The following is a 17,669-nucleotide window of genomic DNA, read 5'->3' as shown; positions in this document are numbered from 1 at the left end:
TGAGAGCTGTGCTGTGCCAGAGGTGGGTTCAGACAGCCACTGTTCCCCACAGGACAGGCAGGGTCCTGCTGCTGTTCCCTGGGATGGATCTCAGCCCTGCTTCATCCTTTTCCAGCACCATGGGATGCAGCTGCAGCCTGGCTGGATCCATCCCCAGCCTCAGCCCAGGGAGATTGGGTTCCAGGAAGGATTAGCAAGAGGCTGGGAGCCAGGAGAGCCTGGAGAAATGCTGAGCTGGGCAGCAGAGCTCAGTGAGCACAGGGGACAAAAGTGTCCCCTCAAACATCCGTGACCCTGCAAAATCTCCATCCCAAATGGAAACCCTGGGAAAGCCTGGACCTGCTCAGTGGAGTCCTCAAAGCCCCCTCAGAAAGGCTCTTTGCCCCCCTCCAGCTGCTCCCCAGGCTCTCTCTGCTGCAGCAAAGCAGAACTGCTGCTTTTTCTCCCCAAATTCCACCCACCTCGCTGTGCCATTTCTCACAGCTCATCCCTGGATCCCAGCTCTGCGTGGCAGAGATTCCTGGAATGAGGAGCAGCACTGGGATCACACAGAGCCACGTGGAGATCCCAGCTGGGCGTGGGCTCCCCTGAGCCTTCCCTGCTTTTCACTCCTTTTGAGGCCGACCTGACCCACATTTCCATTCCTCTCCTCTCCAGCAGCCTCCCAGATGGAGCTGGATCCCTTCCCTTCCCTTCCCTTCCCTTCCCTTCCCTTCCCTTCCCTTCCCTTCCCTTCCCTTCCCTTCCCGTCCCTTCCCTTCCCTTCCCTTCCCTTCCCTTCCCTTCCCTTCCTTCCCTTCTCCCTTCCCTTCCCTTCCCTTCCCTTCCCTCCTTCCCTTCCCTTCCCTTCCCTTCCCTTCCCTTCCCTTCCCTTCCCTTCCCTTCCCTTCCTTCCCTTCCCTCCCTTCCCTTCCCTTCCCTTCCCGTCTCCTCCTTCCCTCCTCCCTTCCCTTCCCTTCCCTTCCTTCTTCCCTTCCCTTCCCTTCCCTTCCCTTCCCTTCCCTTCCCAGTTTATCCCACGTGCCCCTTCCTCCTCAGGAGTGCCTGGAGCAGCTCCAGGAAGTTTGGGAGTGAGAAGCAGGAGCTGCTGCCAAAGCTGCTCTGCTGTGAACAAGTCAGCAGGGGAATTGCTCCTGCTCTCGGAAGTTGCTCTCAGGTTGTTAACACAGACTCACAGAGGGTTTGGATTTTTCCCAATCCCAGCTGAGAGCTGCTGGGCAGCAAAAGGGGAGGGTTTTCCTGGGGGCTCTCCAGCCCTGTTATCTGCATAAATCCTCTTGGTCCCTTTGGAATTCCTGATAAATAATACATGAAAAGTGGAATAAAAACAATCAGACATTTGCAGTGAGAAATGCTCAGCTGAGTGGCAGCTCCAGTTCCTCTCATCTGATCCCTGTCCCTGCCCTGGATGGGATCTGCACTCCTGGGAATGTGTCAGGAGCTGCACCTTTGATTCCTCCTCTGACTTTTTAGCTCTTGCAGGGATTTATTTCCTTCAAACTGTTTGGACTTGAGGATCTTGGAGGTTTTTTCCAAGCTGAATGGTTCCAAGTGACACCTCAACAGAGGCACGGTGTGGATGAGCAGATCAGGCTCCAAATAATCCTGTCCAATCCTCACTTCACCCTAGGGCATTTCTCCATTTGTTTACAGATCCCTGACTTTTCTCCTTCGCTCCTTCCAGGATGTTTGCCAGCAGAAGGAAGCAGCACTACTGGCCCTACTCCATGGAGTGCAGCGGGTCCATTTGGAATTCCTGATAAATAATACATGAAAAGTGGAATAAAAAAAAAAATCTGACATTTGCAGTGAGAAATGCTCAGCTGAGTGGCAGCTCCAGTTCCTCTCATCTGATCCCTGTCCCTGCCCTGGGTGGGATCTGCACTCCTGGGAATGTGTCAGGAGCTGCACCTTTGATTCCTGTCCAATCCTCACTTCATCCCAGGGCATTTCTCCATTTGTTTACAGATCCCTGACTTTTCTCCTTCGCTCCTTCCAGGATGTTTGCCAGCAGAAGGAAGCAGCACTACTGGCCCTACTCCATGGAGTGCAGCGGGAGCGAGGCTCACATTTCCAGCTGCAAACTGGGGACGCACCTGACGGGCACGGGGCAGAACGGCAGCTGTGCCAGCGGGATGCCCGCCGTGGTCAGCTGCGTGCCCGGCCGCGCCTTCGCCCCCAGCAGCCACAGCGGCTTCCGCAAGGCCTTCAGGCAGGAGGTGAGCAGGGAGCGGCCCCAAAAGGGGCTGGGAAACCTTAAAAACCGTCTGGTCCCACCCCAGCCATGGCAGGAGGTTTTCTGCTGGGCTGGCTCCAGCCTGGCCTTGGGCAGGGATGGGGTGGCCATGGCTTCCCTGGGAATTCCATCCCAGGACCTCGCCGCTGCTCCAGGGAGGAATTCCTTCCCAAAATCTCATCTATCCCTTTCCTCTGGCAGTGGGAAGCCATTCCCTGTGTCCTGTCCCTCCAGGCCTTCCTGCCCAGCAGATTCCCAGAGCTCAGAGCTGTTCCTGCAGCACCTGCTGGGAGATGTGAAAACAGAATTCTGGGATGGTTTGGGTTGGAAGGGACCTCCAAGTCCATCCCATTCCACCCCTGCCATGGGCAGGGACACCTTCACTATCCCAGGTTGCTCCAAGCCCTGTCCAGCCTGGCCTGGGACACTTCCAGGGATGGGGCAGCCAGAGCTGCTCTGGGAATTCCATCCAGCCCCTCACCACCCTCACAGGGAGAAATTCCTTCCCAATATCCCCCCCAGCTGCCAATGACAGCAGGAAACCCCTGGGGGTGTAACCTTCACCATCAACCCCCACAATGTCCCCTCTGCAATTCCCACCTCCCTGCACCCCCAGCCGAACTCCCACCCTCCCAAATTCCAGGTTCTTCCCTCCCGGGGCAGCTGGCAAAGCCGGGAGAGAGGAAATCCCTGGGTCACGTTCCTGCCAGAGCTGCTCTGAGCCAGCTGAACTCGTGCCCAGCTGTGCTGTTCCACAGGCTCTGGAATTCTGCTGGAATCACCCTGTGGAAATCAGCTGGCATTGAGGAAATGCCCTGGGGGGGGACTGGGAAAACACAGGGAGCTTGGAGAGCTGGAATTGTTTATCTAGTGAGGAGGAGAGCACTGAGCAGGGCGTAAAAATCCCAGGAGATGCAGAAATGTTGGAAAACAAGGTTGGGATTGGGTTCCCAGTGCCAGGGCTGGGAAAGGACTAAATATTATATTAACAGTTAATAGCTAATTATAGTAACAGTTAATAACTATCATATTAACAGATATAACTAAATATTATATTAACAGTTAATAGCTAAATATTATATTAACAGATAATTATGAAATGTTATATTAACAGATAATAACTAAATGTTATATTAACAGTTAATAACTAAATATTATATTAACAGATAATAACTAATTATATTAACAGTTAATAACTAAATGTTATATTTACAGATAATAACTAAATATTATATTAACAGATAATAACTAATTATATTAACAGTTAATATAATATTTATAATATAAATATTATTATATATAATAATACTATTGATGTGAATATGTGATCTGTGAATTCACTGTGAATCTGGATTCTGTGATTTGTGAATTCTGTGTGGACTGTGATCTGTGAATTCTGTGAATTCTGTGACTGTGATCTGTGAATCTTGTGACTCTGTGACTCTGTGAATTCTGTGAATTGTGACTCTGTGAATTCTGTGATTCTGTGAATCTGTGACTCTGTGATTCTGTGATTCTGTGATTCTGTGATTCTGTGAATTCTGTGAATTCTGTAATTCTGTGACTGTGAATTCTGTGATTCTGTGACTTCTGCATTTATAACAAAGGCAAACCCCGAGGCCATCCCCACTCTGTGTGTGTCCTGCAGCAGCCCCTGGTGAGGCTGAAGGGAGGAGCCAACACGGGCGAAGGGCGCGTGGAGGTGCTGAGGAACGGCGAGTGGGGCACGGTGTGCGACGACAACTGGAACCTGGTGTCGGCCAGCGTGGTGTGCCGGGAGCTGGGCTTTGGCAGTGCCAAGGAGGCCATCACGGGAGCCAGGCTGGGCCAAGGTGAGCTGCACATGGCACCTGGCAGCCCTGGGCATGGCAGGCCTCATCCCCAAACTCCTGACACCCAATTCATCCCCAAATACCAAATTCATCCCCAAACTCCCAATTTATCCCCAAATACCAAATTCATCCCCAAACTCCTGACACCCAATTCATCCCCAAATACCTGACACCCAATTCATCCCCAAATACCACACACCAAATTCATCCTCAAACACCCAGTTCATCCCAAACACCAAATTCATCCCCACACACCAAATTGATCCCAAACACCAAATTCATCCCCAAACACCAAATTCATCCCCAAATACCAGACACCAAATTCATCCCCAAACACCAAATTCATCCCAAACACCAGACACCAAATTCATCCCCAAACACCAGACACCAAATTCATCCTCAAACACCAAATTGATCCCCACACACCAAATTCAATCCCTAACACCAAATTCACCCCAAACACCGAGGTTTATGTCCAAAAAGGAGACAGAGGAGTCCTGGCACTTCATTCAAACAAAGGGAGAGGCCAGGGGCTCTCTCAGATTTTTGGAGGATGCAGGCTCCTTTTAATCCCAATTTCTCTCTCTCATTTCCCACTGGCTGAGGTACTGGAGAGGTTCAGACTTCCCAAATCCCCTCATCCAGACCCCCCTTTGTCTTTTCCTTGTGTCCATCAGTGGAATTCCCGTGGAATTTATGGTTCCTCCCAGTGTTCCTTTGATTTGGCAGCAGACCCACGGCTTGTTGGCACAGACAAATCCCTCATTCCTCTCTGGTGCCCTGAATCAAGGAATGTCCCACCCCCAGGAACATCCCATAATTCAGGGCACGGCAGATTTTCGTCGGGATGTTCAATCTGAGGACCAGGAATTTCTTCCCTAACCTCAATAAGTCCCTTGGGGCCAGACTGGAATTCTGGGACTTGAAAAGATTCCCTGAAAACAGCCTGGGGATGCTGGGTTTGACCTTTTGCTCAGACAGCTGCTCCCGAGGAGAAGGTCAAGCTCAGCATCCCAGTAATTAATCCTTAACAACTCATCCTTGTTCCAGTAATTAACTCCTAATTATCTCATCTGCTGCCCTGGAATTCCCGTTGAGCTCTCCAGACCCACTCCATGATGTAATGCATTACTAGAAGGTTCCTGGCAAGAAAGGAGTCCTGGAGTCCGACTTCAGAGGCTGCAGTTTGAGAGCAGGACAGTAATTTAGCTGGTTATAAATAGAAGGGCATTTGGGCAGCTCACAGCCAGGTCTGGGTTTGGATTTCCTGCCTTTGGGAGTTGGTTTCAATCCCAAAAGTGGTCAAAGGTGAACTGAAACCACCTGGTGATTCCCACACCGTGTTCCCGGGGTGGAAATCCAAAAACAAAACAAAAAAAAACACCACATCAAACCCTTGTTGTGAGAATAAAAAATTAAAAATAAAAAATTAAACCAAACCCTTGTTGTGAAAATAACCAAAGAAAAATCAAACAAACCCAGAAGACACCATGACCTTGAGGGAATAACCAAAAAAATAAAGACACCAAACCCTTGGGAGAATAACTTTAAAAAAAAATTACACCAAGCCCTTGTTGTTAGAATAATCACAAAAAAAAATACAAAGATACCAAATCCTTGTTGTGAGAGTAGCAAAAAAATTACACCAAATCTTTGTTGTGAGAATAAAGGAATGAGGGGAAATTGAGAATAAAGGAATGGGGGAAATTGAGAATAATGGAATGGGGGAAATTGAGAATAATGGAATGGGGGGAAATTGAGAATAAAGGAATAGGGGGAAATTGAGAATAAAGGAATAGGGGGAAATTGAGAATAATGGAATGGGGGAAATTGAGAATAATGGAATGGGGGAAATTCCTTCAGCTTAGAAAAGGGGAGAGAAGGAAAAAACACGTGGCTGTCCTGAGTCTGGGAAGTTTTAAAACTTGACCAAACCCACTGGATTTGCCAAAACCCCTCTTTGTGGCGGGCTGGAATTTGCTGATGTGTTTAAGGGGATGCAGGAAAGAGCTCCACCATCCTGGGGCTGCCACGTGAGGGAGGAGAGCGTGGAAGGCGCTGTCCCACAGCCTGGAATCTCCCTCTGCCCTCCCCTTTCCATTTTTTCCTTCTTTCCCTTCTGCTCATCCCTCGGTGCTCCCTGTCAGGAGCATCCCTTGGGATGGGTGATGTCCCTCCAGCAGCCAGAGGGTTGGAAAAGGGGATTTTTCTGGCCCTGGATGCACAGGGAGCTGGGAGAGCAGCCCTGCCAGGGGTCTCTGGCTCAGAGAGTCCCTGCCCTTGTCCTTTGTCATCCTTGTCATCCTTGTCATCCCCCTGGAATGGCTCTGCCAGGCTGGGAATGTTGGCCTGGCTCCCTCCTGCATTCCTGGAGCTCCTCCCTCCAGTTCTGGTCAAGGCTTTCCTCCCCTCAGCCCTTGGGTGGCTGCAGAACCACCCAAGGTTCCCAGCTGGGAAGTGCTGCCAGCTCCAGGTGGGAACCACCAACAGGATTTTCATGAGAGAGAGGCCAAAAAAAGGACAAGATTCCCATTGCCAGGAGTGTCCCCCACCCTGCCCAGCTGGGCTGTGAGGGGTGGACACAGGGCTGGCCAAGCTGCCCAACCCCATCAGTGAGCTGTGGGTGAAATGAAACCCAGCCCATTCCCACCTCTGCCTCGTTCTTTCTAGCCAGTTTTGGGAGCAGGAGCTGAGTTTTGCAGGAGGATCCTTCCCTTCCGTGCTTTTCTGATGGAAATTCCAATTTCCTGCTGCTGCTGCTCATCCTGGGAAGACCCAAATTATTCCTTTTCTCTGCCTGCACCTCTGCAGTTGCTCTCTGCTGTTCCCCTCGACCTGCCCCAGATTTCTTTTCCTGACTCCTCATCCATGGATGTTTTATTCTTTACTCCTCCTCATGGATGTTTCATTCACAGCCAACGTGTCCATGTCCCAGCTCCGTGTCAGGAATGTCAGGCCTTGGCTGGAAGGAGATTCCACCACAAAGACCCAGCCAAAAGGTCACAACTTGTGAATAATCCCTACAGCTCAAGTTTGTGAATGATCAAACAGTGGAAACTTGGTTTTTCCTGGGATTCTTGCGTGCTTGAGTGGCAGAGAATACTGGAAACATTTCAACGGTGAAATTATAACAATCATTGCACTGATTTTTGGTTCATTTTACAAAAAATCAGCAGATTTTTTCCCCAAGTTTGGAAGGCTGGAGGTCACTGTGGTGTTCACAACCTGCTGGGGTGTTCCCTCACCACACAAAAGGACTTTTTTCCCTTTTTTGTCCCCAAGGAATGGGTCCCATCCACCTGAACGAGATCGACTGCACGGGCTTTGAGAAGTCGGTCACGGACTGCAAGTTCAACACCGAGTCCCAGGGCTGCAACCACGAGGAGGATGCTGCTGTGAGGTGCAATGTGCCAGCCATGGGCTTCCAGAACCAGGTGAGCAGCTGGGGGATCCAGGGAGGGAATTTTGGGAGGGAATTTTGGGTGGGAATCATTTCACCCAGGCCCTGGGTATTTAATTCAAGTTTTCCCTAAAAAAGGAGGGGAAATGAGGATGAGTGTCCCGTTTTTTGTGGGTTTTGAGCTCTTCTGGACTCATCTCAGAGCCCTGACAATGAGGAAGGCCAGGTTGGAAGGGGCTTGGAGCAGCCTGGGATGGTGGAAGGTCCCTGCCCATGGCAGGAGGCGGCACTGGATGATTTTTAACCCAATTTTCAACCTTTTCCAACACAACCATTCCATGATTCTGTGCTAACTGCATGAAGCAGACACAGATTCCTCTGAGTGCTCCTTCCAAAGGTCTGAAGGAGCAGGGAAGGGAGGCTTTCCCAGGGAATCCCTGCAGCTGGTCCAGCCCATGGAACGGCTGGGCTTGGCTGGACCATCCCCTGCCAGAGCGGGAGAAGAGCTGAACTCCCTGAGCTCAGCCCAGAGGGGACTCCCAGTGCTGCTCCATCCCTTATTGATTGCACCGAGCTAGAGGTGACTGCTGGGGATGTTTCACCTCAGAGACACCTTGGGCTGGCTGGGAGCTGCAGTTGGGCACTTGGAATGAGTCCAGGCATGGCAGAAACTCAGTTTAGCTCTGGTGGAAAAGGTTCAGGAGATGGTGAAGAGAAAAAGAGCGGGTTCTGCTGGAGGGTTAAATCCAGAGTTTATTGCAGGGTGACACAGTTCTGAATTTCAGTAACTGCTCCAACAGACCCTGACTGCGTTTCCAGCACCTTTTAAACCCACAGGGAGGGGCAGGGAGAGGACAGGTGAGCCAGCAACCAGGTGGGGGGGAGGGTCTCAGGGGACAGTGACACCTGGACAGGCCAATGACCCCAGGTCTGAGAAGCATCTTTGGAACTGCTGCCAATCCCACGAGGCCCTTGCTGGAATGTGGAACTGACAGACAGCACTTAGGGAGGGGGCAGGGGGCAGGCAAGGAGGAAGCAGAGCTTCACAGCACAACAATCCCTGGATGGTTTCCCAGTGCCTTCCCCGTGGGGAGCCCCTCCTGATCCCACACAAAGGTGGGACGTGGTGCTGCACAGCCAGAGTGCCCTGAGCCATTTTCCCTATGGAAGATTTGGGGATGTGTTCATCTTCTCCCGACTCCTCATCCACCTGTGGGTGTTCCATTCACAGCCAAGGTGTCCATGTCCCAGCTCTGTGTCAGGAATGTCAGGCCTTGGCTGGAGGCAGATTCCAGCACAAAGACCCAGCCAGAAGGTCACAATCTGTGAATCCCTACAGTTTGTCAAAGCTCTCCTCTGTGCCAGCCAGAGTGGGAGGGAAATCCCTCACCAGGCTTTCTCCAGCTCCACGTTTAAAGGGAAGATTTCTGCTGTGCAGCACCCAGGTCACTTCCAGCAGGGGACATCCAATGATTCCCAAATTCTGGGGGAACAAAACCTTCTTCCCCACCTGCTGCCCTTTCCCTCGGAGGTTTGCAGTGGATTCAGGGGTTCTGTGTCCTGCAGCTTCGTCTGAGCGGGGGCCGCAACCCCTACGAGGGCCGGGTGGAGGTGCTGGCCGAGCGCAACGGCACCCTGAGGTGGGGCACGGTCTGCAGCCACAACTGGGGCACCGTGGAGGCCATGGTGGTGTGCCGGCAGCTGGGGCTGGGCTTCGCCAGCCACGCCTTCCAGGTGAGCCCTGTCCCACCCCTGACCCTAATCTCAACCCTAACCCTTACCCTAACTCTAACCTTAACCCTAACCCTGACCCTAACCTTAACCTTAACCCTAACCCTAACCTTAAGCCTAACCCTAACCCAGCCCTGCCTGGTACTCACATCTGGATGGGTGGATTGAGGGTGCTGGAGGAGGAGGAGAAGGAGGAAGGGTCATTCCAAAAGGAGCTCCAAGAGTTATTGGAATATTTACCAATATTGCAGATGGGACCTGCCTTGGCTTGTCTGGCCTTGGTGCTGAACCAAACAGCAGCACTGTGGGGTTTGACCCCACAGACACTTTTGGCCATGGCTGGGTGGTGTTTCACCCCAGGGACACTTTTGGCCATGGCTGGGTGGTGTTTCACCCCAGGGACACTTTTGGCCATGGCTGGGTGGTGTTTCACCCCAGGGACACTTTTGGCCATGGCTGGGTGGTGTTTCACCCCAGGGACACTTTTGGCCATGGCTGGGTGGTGTTTCACCCCAGGGACACTTTTGGCCATGGCTGGGTGGTGTTTCACCCCAGGGACACTTTTGGCCATGGCTGGGTGGTGTTTCACCCCAGGGACACTTTTGGCCATGGCTGGGTGGTGTTTCACCCCAGGGACACTTTTGGCTGGCTGGGGCTGCAGTTGGGCACATGGGGACAAGTCCAGGCGTGCAGGAGCTCTGGGGGTGCTGGGATGGAGCTTCCTCCCGTGCAGGGGCCGCTCCTCAGGTTTCCCTCTGTGGAGAAGCTTTAGGGCCATGGGGAAGGGAAGGAGTCGGTTCTGCTGGAGGGTTTGGATCCAGAGCTTTGTTCTGGCCCACAGCCTCTGAACCCAGCCCCAGCTCCAGCAGAACTCCTGAGCCCGTGGGTGCTGCTCCTTTTAACCCCGGGGAGAGGGCAGGGAAGGGGCAGGGAGCCACCAGCCAGGGACAGGAGGGGAGGTCTCAAGGGACAGAGGACACCTGGATAGCCCAGTGCCCCCGGGGGCAGAGGGCATCCTTTGGATCTGCCAATCACTGGAACCTTCTGGAATGCCAGGACTGACAGACAGTGCTGGGAGGGGAAGGGAGAGGTGACTGACACACCTGGCAGGGAATTATCAGGGACGGATCCAAAGTTTTGGGGTAAACCTGAAATCACAACACAACAAAGAGTGGAGCTGGAAAGACCTTGAGAGTAAAATCTCCTTGTACAACACCAGGGAGGTGGGGATTGGGAGTAGATGGAGCTGTGGAGGACAAAAGGTGAGGGAACTTCATCAGGAACTGGAATGATGGGATAAGGGGGAATGGCTTCCTACTGCCAGAGGGCAGGGTTGGATGGAATACTGGGAATAAATTCTGCCCTGGGGCTGTGCTGAGGTCCTGGGATGGAATTCCCAGAGGAGCTGTGGTTATGCCATTCCTGGAAATGTCCAAGGCCAGCTTGGAGCAAGCTGGGATAGTGGAAGGTGTTCCTGCCTGAGTGGGACTGGATGAGTTTTAAGACTTTTAGGGATTTGGTGATAAACATTCTGCTTCCCTGAGTCCTCTGTTGTTTTCTCACAGCTCAGGTTTCCTGACATTCACCAATCCCTCCTTGGGCTGGTGGCTGCATGCAGGTTCTTGTCCCTCCCTGAAATGCCGAGGTCAGGTTCAAACTGGGGTCAGGTCTCCTGAAAAAAATGGGATTTGCTCCTGGATTTGCCCCGGTGCAGCCCTGGATGGAGCTCCAGGAATTGTTGGCATTCCCTGCTCCTCTCGTGCTCCAAACCCTCCCTGCTTCTGCATGGCAGGAAGGACACCTCAGTTCTGCCCCACCCAGGGAGCGTCCAAGGCCAGGCTGGACAGGGCTCAGAGCGAGCTGGGCGGGTGGAAAGTGTCCCTGCCCATGGGATGAGCCATCCAAACCATTCCATGACCTCTGCCACGCTGGGCTCATGGACAGATCCCAACCATTCTCCACGGCCAGGGAGGGATCTGCAGGTCCTCAGGGGACGCTCAGGGCTTGGACACCCAGCGGGAAGGAGGCTGGAGCTGCCCACGTGCTGCTGGAGCCATTCCCTGCTCCAACTGCTTCCTCCAGCTGATTTCCCCCCATCCAGCCCCGGGAGCTGAGGATCTCCCCATCCCTGAGCGTGGCCTTTCCGACTGCCCGGCTCTGTTGACACAGCCCTGGGAGTCCAGCGAGGAAAAGGCATTTTTTCCCTGAGCTGAGGCTGCTGGAATTTGGAACAGAAAAGGCTCTTATGCTGCCCCAGCTCCAGGAGCATAAAGCCCCAGTGTGCAGAACAGGGCAGCCCTGTGTGCTCCCAGCCTTCCCAAAGAGCCGGGGGCAGCGGGAGCCGGGCACAGCGGGGGCAGCGGGAGCCGGGCACACCGGGGGCAGCGGGAGCCGGGCACAGCGGGGGCAGCGGGAGCCGGGCACACCGGGGACAGCGGGAGCCGGGCACACCGGGGGCAGCGGGAGCCGGGCACAGCGGGGGCAGCGGGAGCCGGGCACACCGGGGGCAGCGGGAGCCGGGCACACCGGGGGCAGCGGGAGCCGGGCACAGTGGGGGAAGCGGGAGCCGGGCACACCGGGGGCAGCGGGAGCCGGGCACACCGGGGCCTGCTCTGCCTGGAGACTGCTCCAGCTCGGGCACCGAGGGATCTCAGAGGGGTTTTCAGATTCCTTCTCCCCTCCCCTTCTCCCAAGTTTTGGGGGTTTGGGAGTTGACGTTGTGTCATTCCCATGAGTTTGGTAAAACTGGGGGATGAGGAGAGGAAATTTCATCAGGAACTGGAATGGTGGGACAAGGGGGAATGGCTTCCCACTGCCAGAGGGCAGAGTTAGACGGGATATTGGGAATGAATTCCCCACTGCCACAGGGCAGAGTTAGACGGGATATTGGGAATGAAATCCCCACTGCCAGAGGACAGGGTTAGATGGGAAATTGGGAATGAATTCCCTGCTGCCAGAGGACAGAGTTAGATGGGATATTGGGAATGAATTCCCTGCTGCCAGAGGACAGAGTTAGATGGGATATTGGGAATGAATTCCCTCTGCCAGAGGGCAGAGTTTGATGGGATATTGGGAATGAATTCCCACTGCCAGAGGACAGGGTTAGATGGGATATTGGGAATGAATTCCCTCTGCCAGAGGACAGGGTTAGATGGGAAATTGGGAATGAATTCCCTGCTGCCAGAGGACAGGGTTAGATGGGATATTGGGAATGAATTCTTCCCTGGAACAGTGGTGACGTCCTGGGATGAAATTCCCAGAGAAGCTGTGGCTGCCTCTGGATCCCTGGAAGTGCCCAGAGCCAGGTTTAAACAACCTGGGATAGTGAGAGGTGTCCCTCTCCATGGCATGGGGTGGGGCTGGATGGGATTCAAGGTTTTTAAGGATTTGGTGACAAAACCTCAGCTTCCTGAGTCCCCTGTTCCAGCACCCTTTGGCAAGATCCTCCTGGACCTTGTGGGGTCTTGCCCTGATCTTCCCTGGTGGGACAATCCGCTCTTTGGGCAGGTAAATATTCCCCTAAGAGCCACCAAACCCCAAGGAATGTGTGAAATGCCTTTTCCTGCCTTTTTTTTTTGCCCAGGAAACGTGGTACTGGCACGGGGACGTCAGCGCCGACGACGTGGTGATGAGCGGGGTCAAGTGCTCGGGGACAGAGATGTCCCTGTCCCACTGCCGGCACGACGGGGCCCACGTCTCCTGCCCCAGGGGAGGGGGACGCTTCGGGGCCGGCGTGTCCTGCTCGGAGAGTGAGTGACCTGGGATTTATCCCACCTGGCCAGGGGGTGCAGGAGGAGCGGGGTGGCCCGGGCACGTCAGAACAGCGCCGGGTTTTAACTGCCAGAGAGGTTCTGGCTGCGGCTGCCCCATCCCTGGGAGCGTCCGAGGGCAGCTCGGAGTCAGCTGGGACTGTGGAAGGGGTCCCTGCCCGGGGGGGGGTGGGATCCATGGGATCCATGGGATGGGATGGGATGGGATCCATGGGATGGGATGGGATGGGATGGGATGGGATGGGATGGGATGGGATGGGATGGGATCCATGGGATGGGATGGGATCCATGGGATGGGATCCATGGGATGGGACCCATGGGATGGGATGGGATCCATGGGATGGGATCCATGGGATGGGATGGGATGGGATCCATGGGATGGGATGGGATCCATGGTGTGGGATGGGATGGGACAACACAGCACGGGACAGCACAGCACGGCATGGCATGGGATGGGATTTAAGGTCCACTACTCCCACATGGTCAGTGGTTCTCCCCAGGATCTTCCTATCCAAACTCAAGAGTAGGATTAATTTGGATATTCAGGAGAAATTGTTCTTTTTGAGAGTGGTGAGGGAACTTCATCAGGAACTGGAATGATGGGACAAGGGGGAATGGCTTCCTACTGCCAGAGGGCAGGGTTGGATGGAATACTGGGAATAAATTCTGCCCTGGGGCTGTGCTGAGGTCCTGGGATAGAATTCCCAGAGGAGCTGTGGTTGTCCCATCCCTGGAAGTGTCCAAGGCCAGCTTGGAGCAAGCTGGGATAGTGGAAGGTGTCCGTGCCCATGGGCAGGGGGTGGAATGGGATGGGATTTAAGGTTCCTTCCCCACACCCGGGGAAGAAACCTTCAGGAGAGGGACTCAGGTTCTGAGGTCAACCCTGAAATCACACCACAACCCCTGGGGGTGATTTATCCATTTAACCCACCCCCATTTACCCCCTGCAGCCGCCCCTGACCTGGTGCTGAACGCGGAGCTGGTGGAGCAGACGGCCTACCTGGAGGACAGGCCCATGTTCCTGCTGCAGTGCGCCCTGGAGGAGAACTGCCTGGCCAGCTCGGCCCACAACACCTCGCTGGCCTCGGGCTACCGGCGCCTGCTGCGCTTCAGCTCCCAGATCCACAACAACGGCCAGTCCGACTTCCGGCCCAAGAACGGCCGCCACGCCTGGGTGTGGCACGACTGCCACCGGTGGGTGCCACGCCCGGGGCTCCCTGCCACACCCAGCCCCTCCTGCTGCCCCGGGCAACTCTTGTCCCAGCTTTGTCCTGGTTTTGTTCCAGTTTTGTCCCAGTTTTGTCCTGGCTTTGTCCCAGTTTTGTCCCAGTTTTATCCAGGTTTTGTCCTAGTTTTGTCCTGGTTATGTCCCAGTTTTGTCCCAGTTTTATCCAGATTTTGTCCTGGTTTTGTCCCAGTTTTGCCCTGCTTTTCTCCCAGTTTTCTCCCAGTTTTGTCCTGCTTTTGTCCCAGTTTTGTCCCAGTTTTGTCCTGCTTTTGTCCCAGTTTTGTCCTGGTTTTGTCCCAGTTTTGTCCTGGTTTTGTCCCAGTTTTTTCCCAGTTTTGTCCTGGTTTTGTCCCAGTTTTTTCCCTGTTCTGTTCCATTTTTGTCACAGTTTTATCCCGGTTTTGTCCTGGTTTTGTCCCAGCTTTGTCCCGGTTTTGTCCCAGTTTTTGTCCCGATTTTGTCCCAGCTTGTCCCAGTTTTGTCCCGGTTTGCCCCTCAGTTTGGTGGTTGTACACAGCATTCCCTGGATTTTGGGAATTTCTTCCTTCAGTTTTTAAGCAGTTTGGGGTCAGGCTCTGTCTGTGCCTCGCTCTGAGCTGGGCTTTGCAGCCAGGCCCTGCTGAGGCTCAGGGCAGGCTCCAGGGCTGGGCTGGGCATTCCCAAAGCTGGGTGGGCATTCCCAAAGCTGGGCTGGGCATTCCCAAAGCTGGGCTGGGCATTCCCAAAGCTGGGCTGGGCATTCCCAAAGCTGGGCTGGGCATTCCCAAAGCTGGGCTGGGCATTCCCAAAGCTGGGATGGGCATTCCCAGGTGCCACTTGTGGGGTTTTTGCAGGAATTCAGGCCAGGCCTCCAGTCTGTGCTCGTGGGTGGAGGGGGTGGAATTGTCTGGGTCCAAAACCAGCCCTGGCACTGGGGGAGGAGGGAAAGGAGAGGAATTCTGTCTGTCTGGGTGTGTGAAATGGGAAATGGGCTCTGGAGGGACACTGTGGGGCACGGGGCAAGGGGTGGCTGGGGGAGTCAGAGATGGAGCAGCTCTGCTGGGAGGGAAGGATCCAGGAGAGCTGGGAATGTTCCCCTGGAGAAGGGAGGGATCCAGGAGAGCTCAGAGCCCCTTCCAGAGCCTGAAGGGCTCCAGGAGAGCTGGAGAGGGACTGGGGACAGGGATGGAGGGACAGGACACAGGGAATGGCTTCCAACTGGGAAAGGGGAGATTGGGGTGGGATATTGGGGAGGAATGAGGGTGGGAGGGGCTGGGATGGAATTCCCAGGGAGCTGTGGCTGCCCCTGGATCCCTGAAGTGCCCAAGGCCAGGCTGGAGCCCCCTGGGACAGAGGGAGGTGTCCCTGCCAGGGCAGGGGTGGCTCTGGGTGGGATTTAAATCCCTGCCCACCCAAAGCATTCCCTGATTTTCTGACACCTGGGAGCTGAGTTTGCACAGACAGGATGTGGGAACTCTTCACCCACCCACCAGGTGAGCAGTTTCTCACCTGGAAAAGGAACCAAAAATGTTGGAATTCTGCATTTTTTATGCGTCTCAACCCCACTGAAACTGTCAGCAGCTGGGTGAGGGTTTTGCTCTTAATTTTTTGACCAAATTCATCCCATAAATGCCCCGATTTTCAAGGAATTAAGACAGTTTTGGGAAATTGATGGGGGGAAAGGGAGCTGGAGGCCATCCAGGTGCTTTGCTGTGAAATGTGAACTGGTACAAGGTGGATTTTTCCCTAACTTGAGGTAAAAAGCAGTGAAATAATTCCATGCGCAGCTCCTGTCCTGCTTAAAAACCAGGGAAACACCAGAGTGGTAAATTTTAAACCTTAGAGTTCCTCATAATCTTCCCAAAGAGCTGAGATGTGCAGGCAGCCCTGAAAAAGGAGGAACTTGGAGCAACTTGGACACGGTGGAAGGGAGGTGGGATGGGAAAGGGTGAGCAAGAGGCCGGGAGCCATCTGAGCTCCCACCTGGAACCAGTTCAGATGGACAGGGATGAACTCAGCCCCTCTTCAACCTTTCCAGTCTGTGAGCAGCAGAGTGTGAACAGCCCAGCAGTGACTCAGGCATAGCTCAGAGCCTGAGTCAAGCTCGAGGAGCTCAAACTCAGCTCAAATTCATTGATTTGAGCCAAATCTGCCTCAAATCAACAGCCCGGCCTTGGCCTTGGGCTTTGCCTCCTGCCCTGGGAGCTCCTGTTTGGATGTGGGAGTAGAATAAAAACGGGAAGGACCCCAAGCAGGGAGGGAAAGATGATTTCATTTCTCGTTCTGGCAGATGGCAGTTTCTGGATTGTTGGGTTTTTAGTGAGGGGAAATGCAGGAGGAATTCCCTCCGGTTCCCCCTTTGCTCGTGCCCCATCTGTAAATCCGTGAGCAGTGGAGCTGGCTGGAAGTGTTTCAGCCTTGATTGTTTTCACAGCTGCAAAGGAGAGGATTTGTGCCCATTTTCTTCTCTTTTTTTCTTTTTTTTTCTTTTTTTTTAATTCTTGAGCAACTGGTTCTGAATTGGGCCCTGCCTGTGCCTCGCTCTGAGCGGGGCTTGGCAGCTGGGCCCAGCTGGGTCTCAGTGCATCCAGGGCTGGGATGGGCATTCCCAAAGCTGGCATAGGCATTCCCAAAGCTGGGATGGGCATTCCCAGTGCCGGGATGAGCATTCCCAAATCTGAGATAGGCATTCCTAAATCTGGGACAGGCATTCCCAAAGCTGGGATAGGCATTCCCATAGCTGGGATAGGCATTCCTAAATCTGGGACAGGCATTCCCAAAGCTGGGACAGGCATTCCCAGTGCTGGGTCAGACATTCCCAAAGCTGGGATACATTCCTAAATCTGGGATAGGCATTCCCAAAGCTGGGACAGACATTCCCAAAGCTGGGACGGACATTCCCAAAGCTGGGACAGACATTCCCAAAGCTGGGATGGGCATTCCCAAAGCTGGGACAGACATTCCCACAGCTGGGATGGGCATTCCCAAAGCTGGGACAGACATTCCCAAAGCTGGGATGAGCATTCCCAAAGCTGGGACAGAGATTCCCACAGCTGGGGTGGCCCCGAGTGTCCCAGTCCCCCTCCAGGTGTCTCCCTGTTCCCTCCTGCCCTGGATTTGTTCCCGATTCCAAGGCTGGGCTCACATCCCGGGGGCTGCCCCAGCATCACCCTCACTGCTGCGCCCAGCCCTGGCCACGTGCAGCCCAGCTGGGCTAAAGCTCAGCCTAAGTCTCTGCTGAGCCAGCAGTGGGGCTTAAAACCCCAACCCCCCCGAGTCCAGCATCACCCGAGCCCTGCTGGGGTCTGGCTTTGCTAATCAGGGTCTAAACACGGCCTCGGGGCTCTCTCCTGGGTTTTGCTGTGCCCAGCAGGGCTGGAACATTCCCAGGCCGGGCTGACAAAGCCCAGTTTAAACCCAGGAATGATTCCCGGGTGAAAGAAGCTGCTCCAGCTGTTGATTCCTGCTGATAAATTCGCATTCTGCTGCTTAA

The 17,669-nt window shown here is 54.0% G+C and overlaps 1 protein-coding gene across 4 annotated transcripts in view; it reads left to right on the top strand.

Annotated features, from left to right (window-relative positions):
• Positions 1–17,669, top strand: part of LOXL2 (lysyl oxidase like 2) — a 64,771-nt gene that overhangs the window by 39,962 nt on the left and 7,140 nt on the right. For 3 of the 4 annotated variants that reach the window (XM_050983055.1, XM_050983057.1, XM_050983058.1), the window contains 6 exons: positions 2,000–2,219; positions 3,885–4,068; positions 7,351–7,502; positions 9,035–9,202; positions 12,783–12,948; positions 13,920–14,163. In XM_050983055.1, coding sequence (XP_050839012.1) covers positions 2,000–2,219; positions 3,885–4,068; positions 7,351–7,502; positions 9,035–9,202; positions 12,783–12,948; positions 13,920–14,163 — 1,134 coding nt within the window. The remainder of the gene's footprint in view (positions 1–1,999; positions 2,220–3,884; positions 4,069–7,350; positions 7,503–9,034; positions 9,203–12,782; positions 12,949–13,919; positions 14,164–17,669) is intronic. The other variant, XM_050983056.1, reaches the window with a different exon arrangement.

The sequence above is a fragment of the Serinus canaria genome, chromosome 22 (assembly GCF_022539315.1).
Source record: "Serinus canaria isolate serCan28SL12 chromosome 22, serCan2020, whole genome shotgun sequence".
NCBI classification, from domain to species: domain Eukaryota; kingdom Metazoa; phylum Chordata; class Aves; order Passeriformes; family Fringillidae; genus Serinus; species Serinus canaria.
This window is presented reverse-complemented; position numbering and strand designations above follow the sequence as displayed.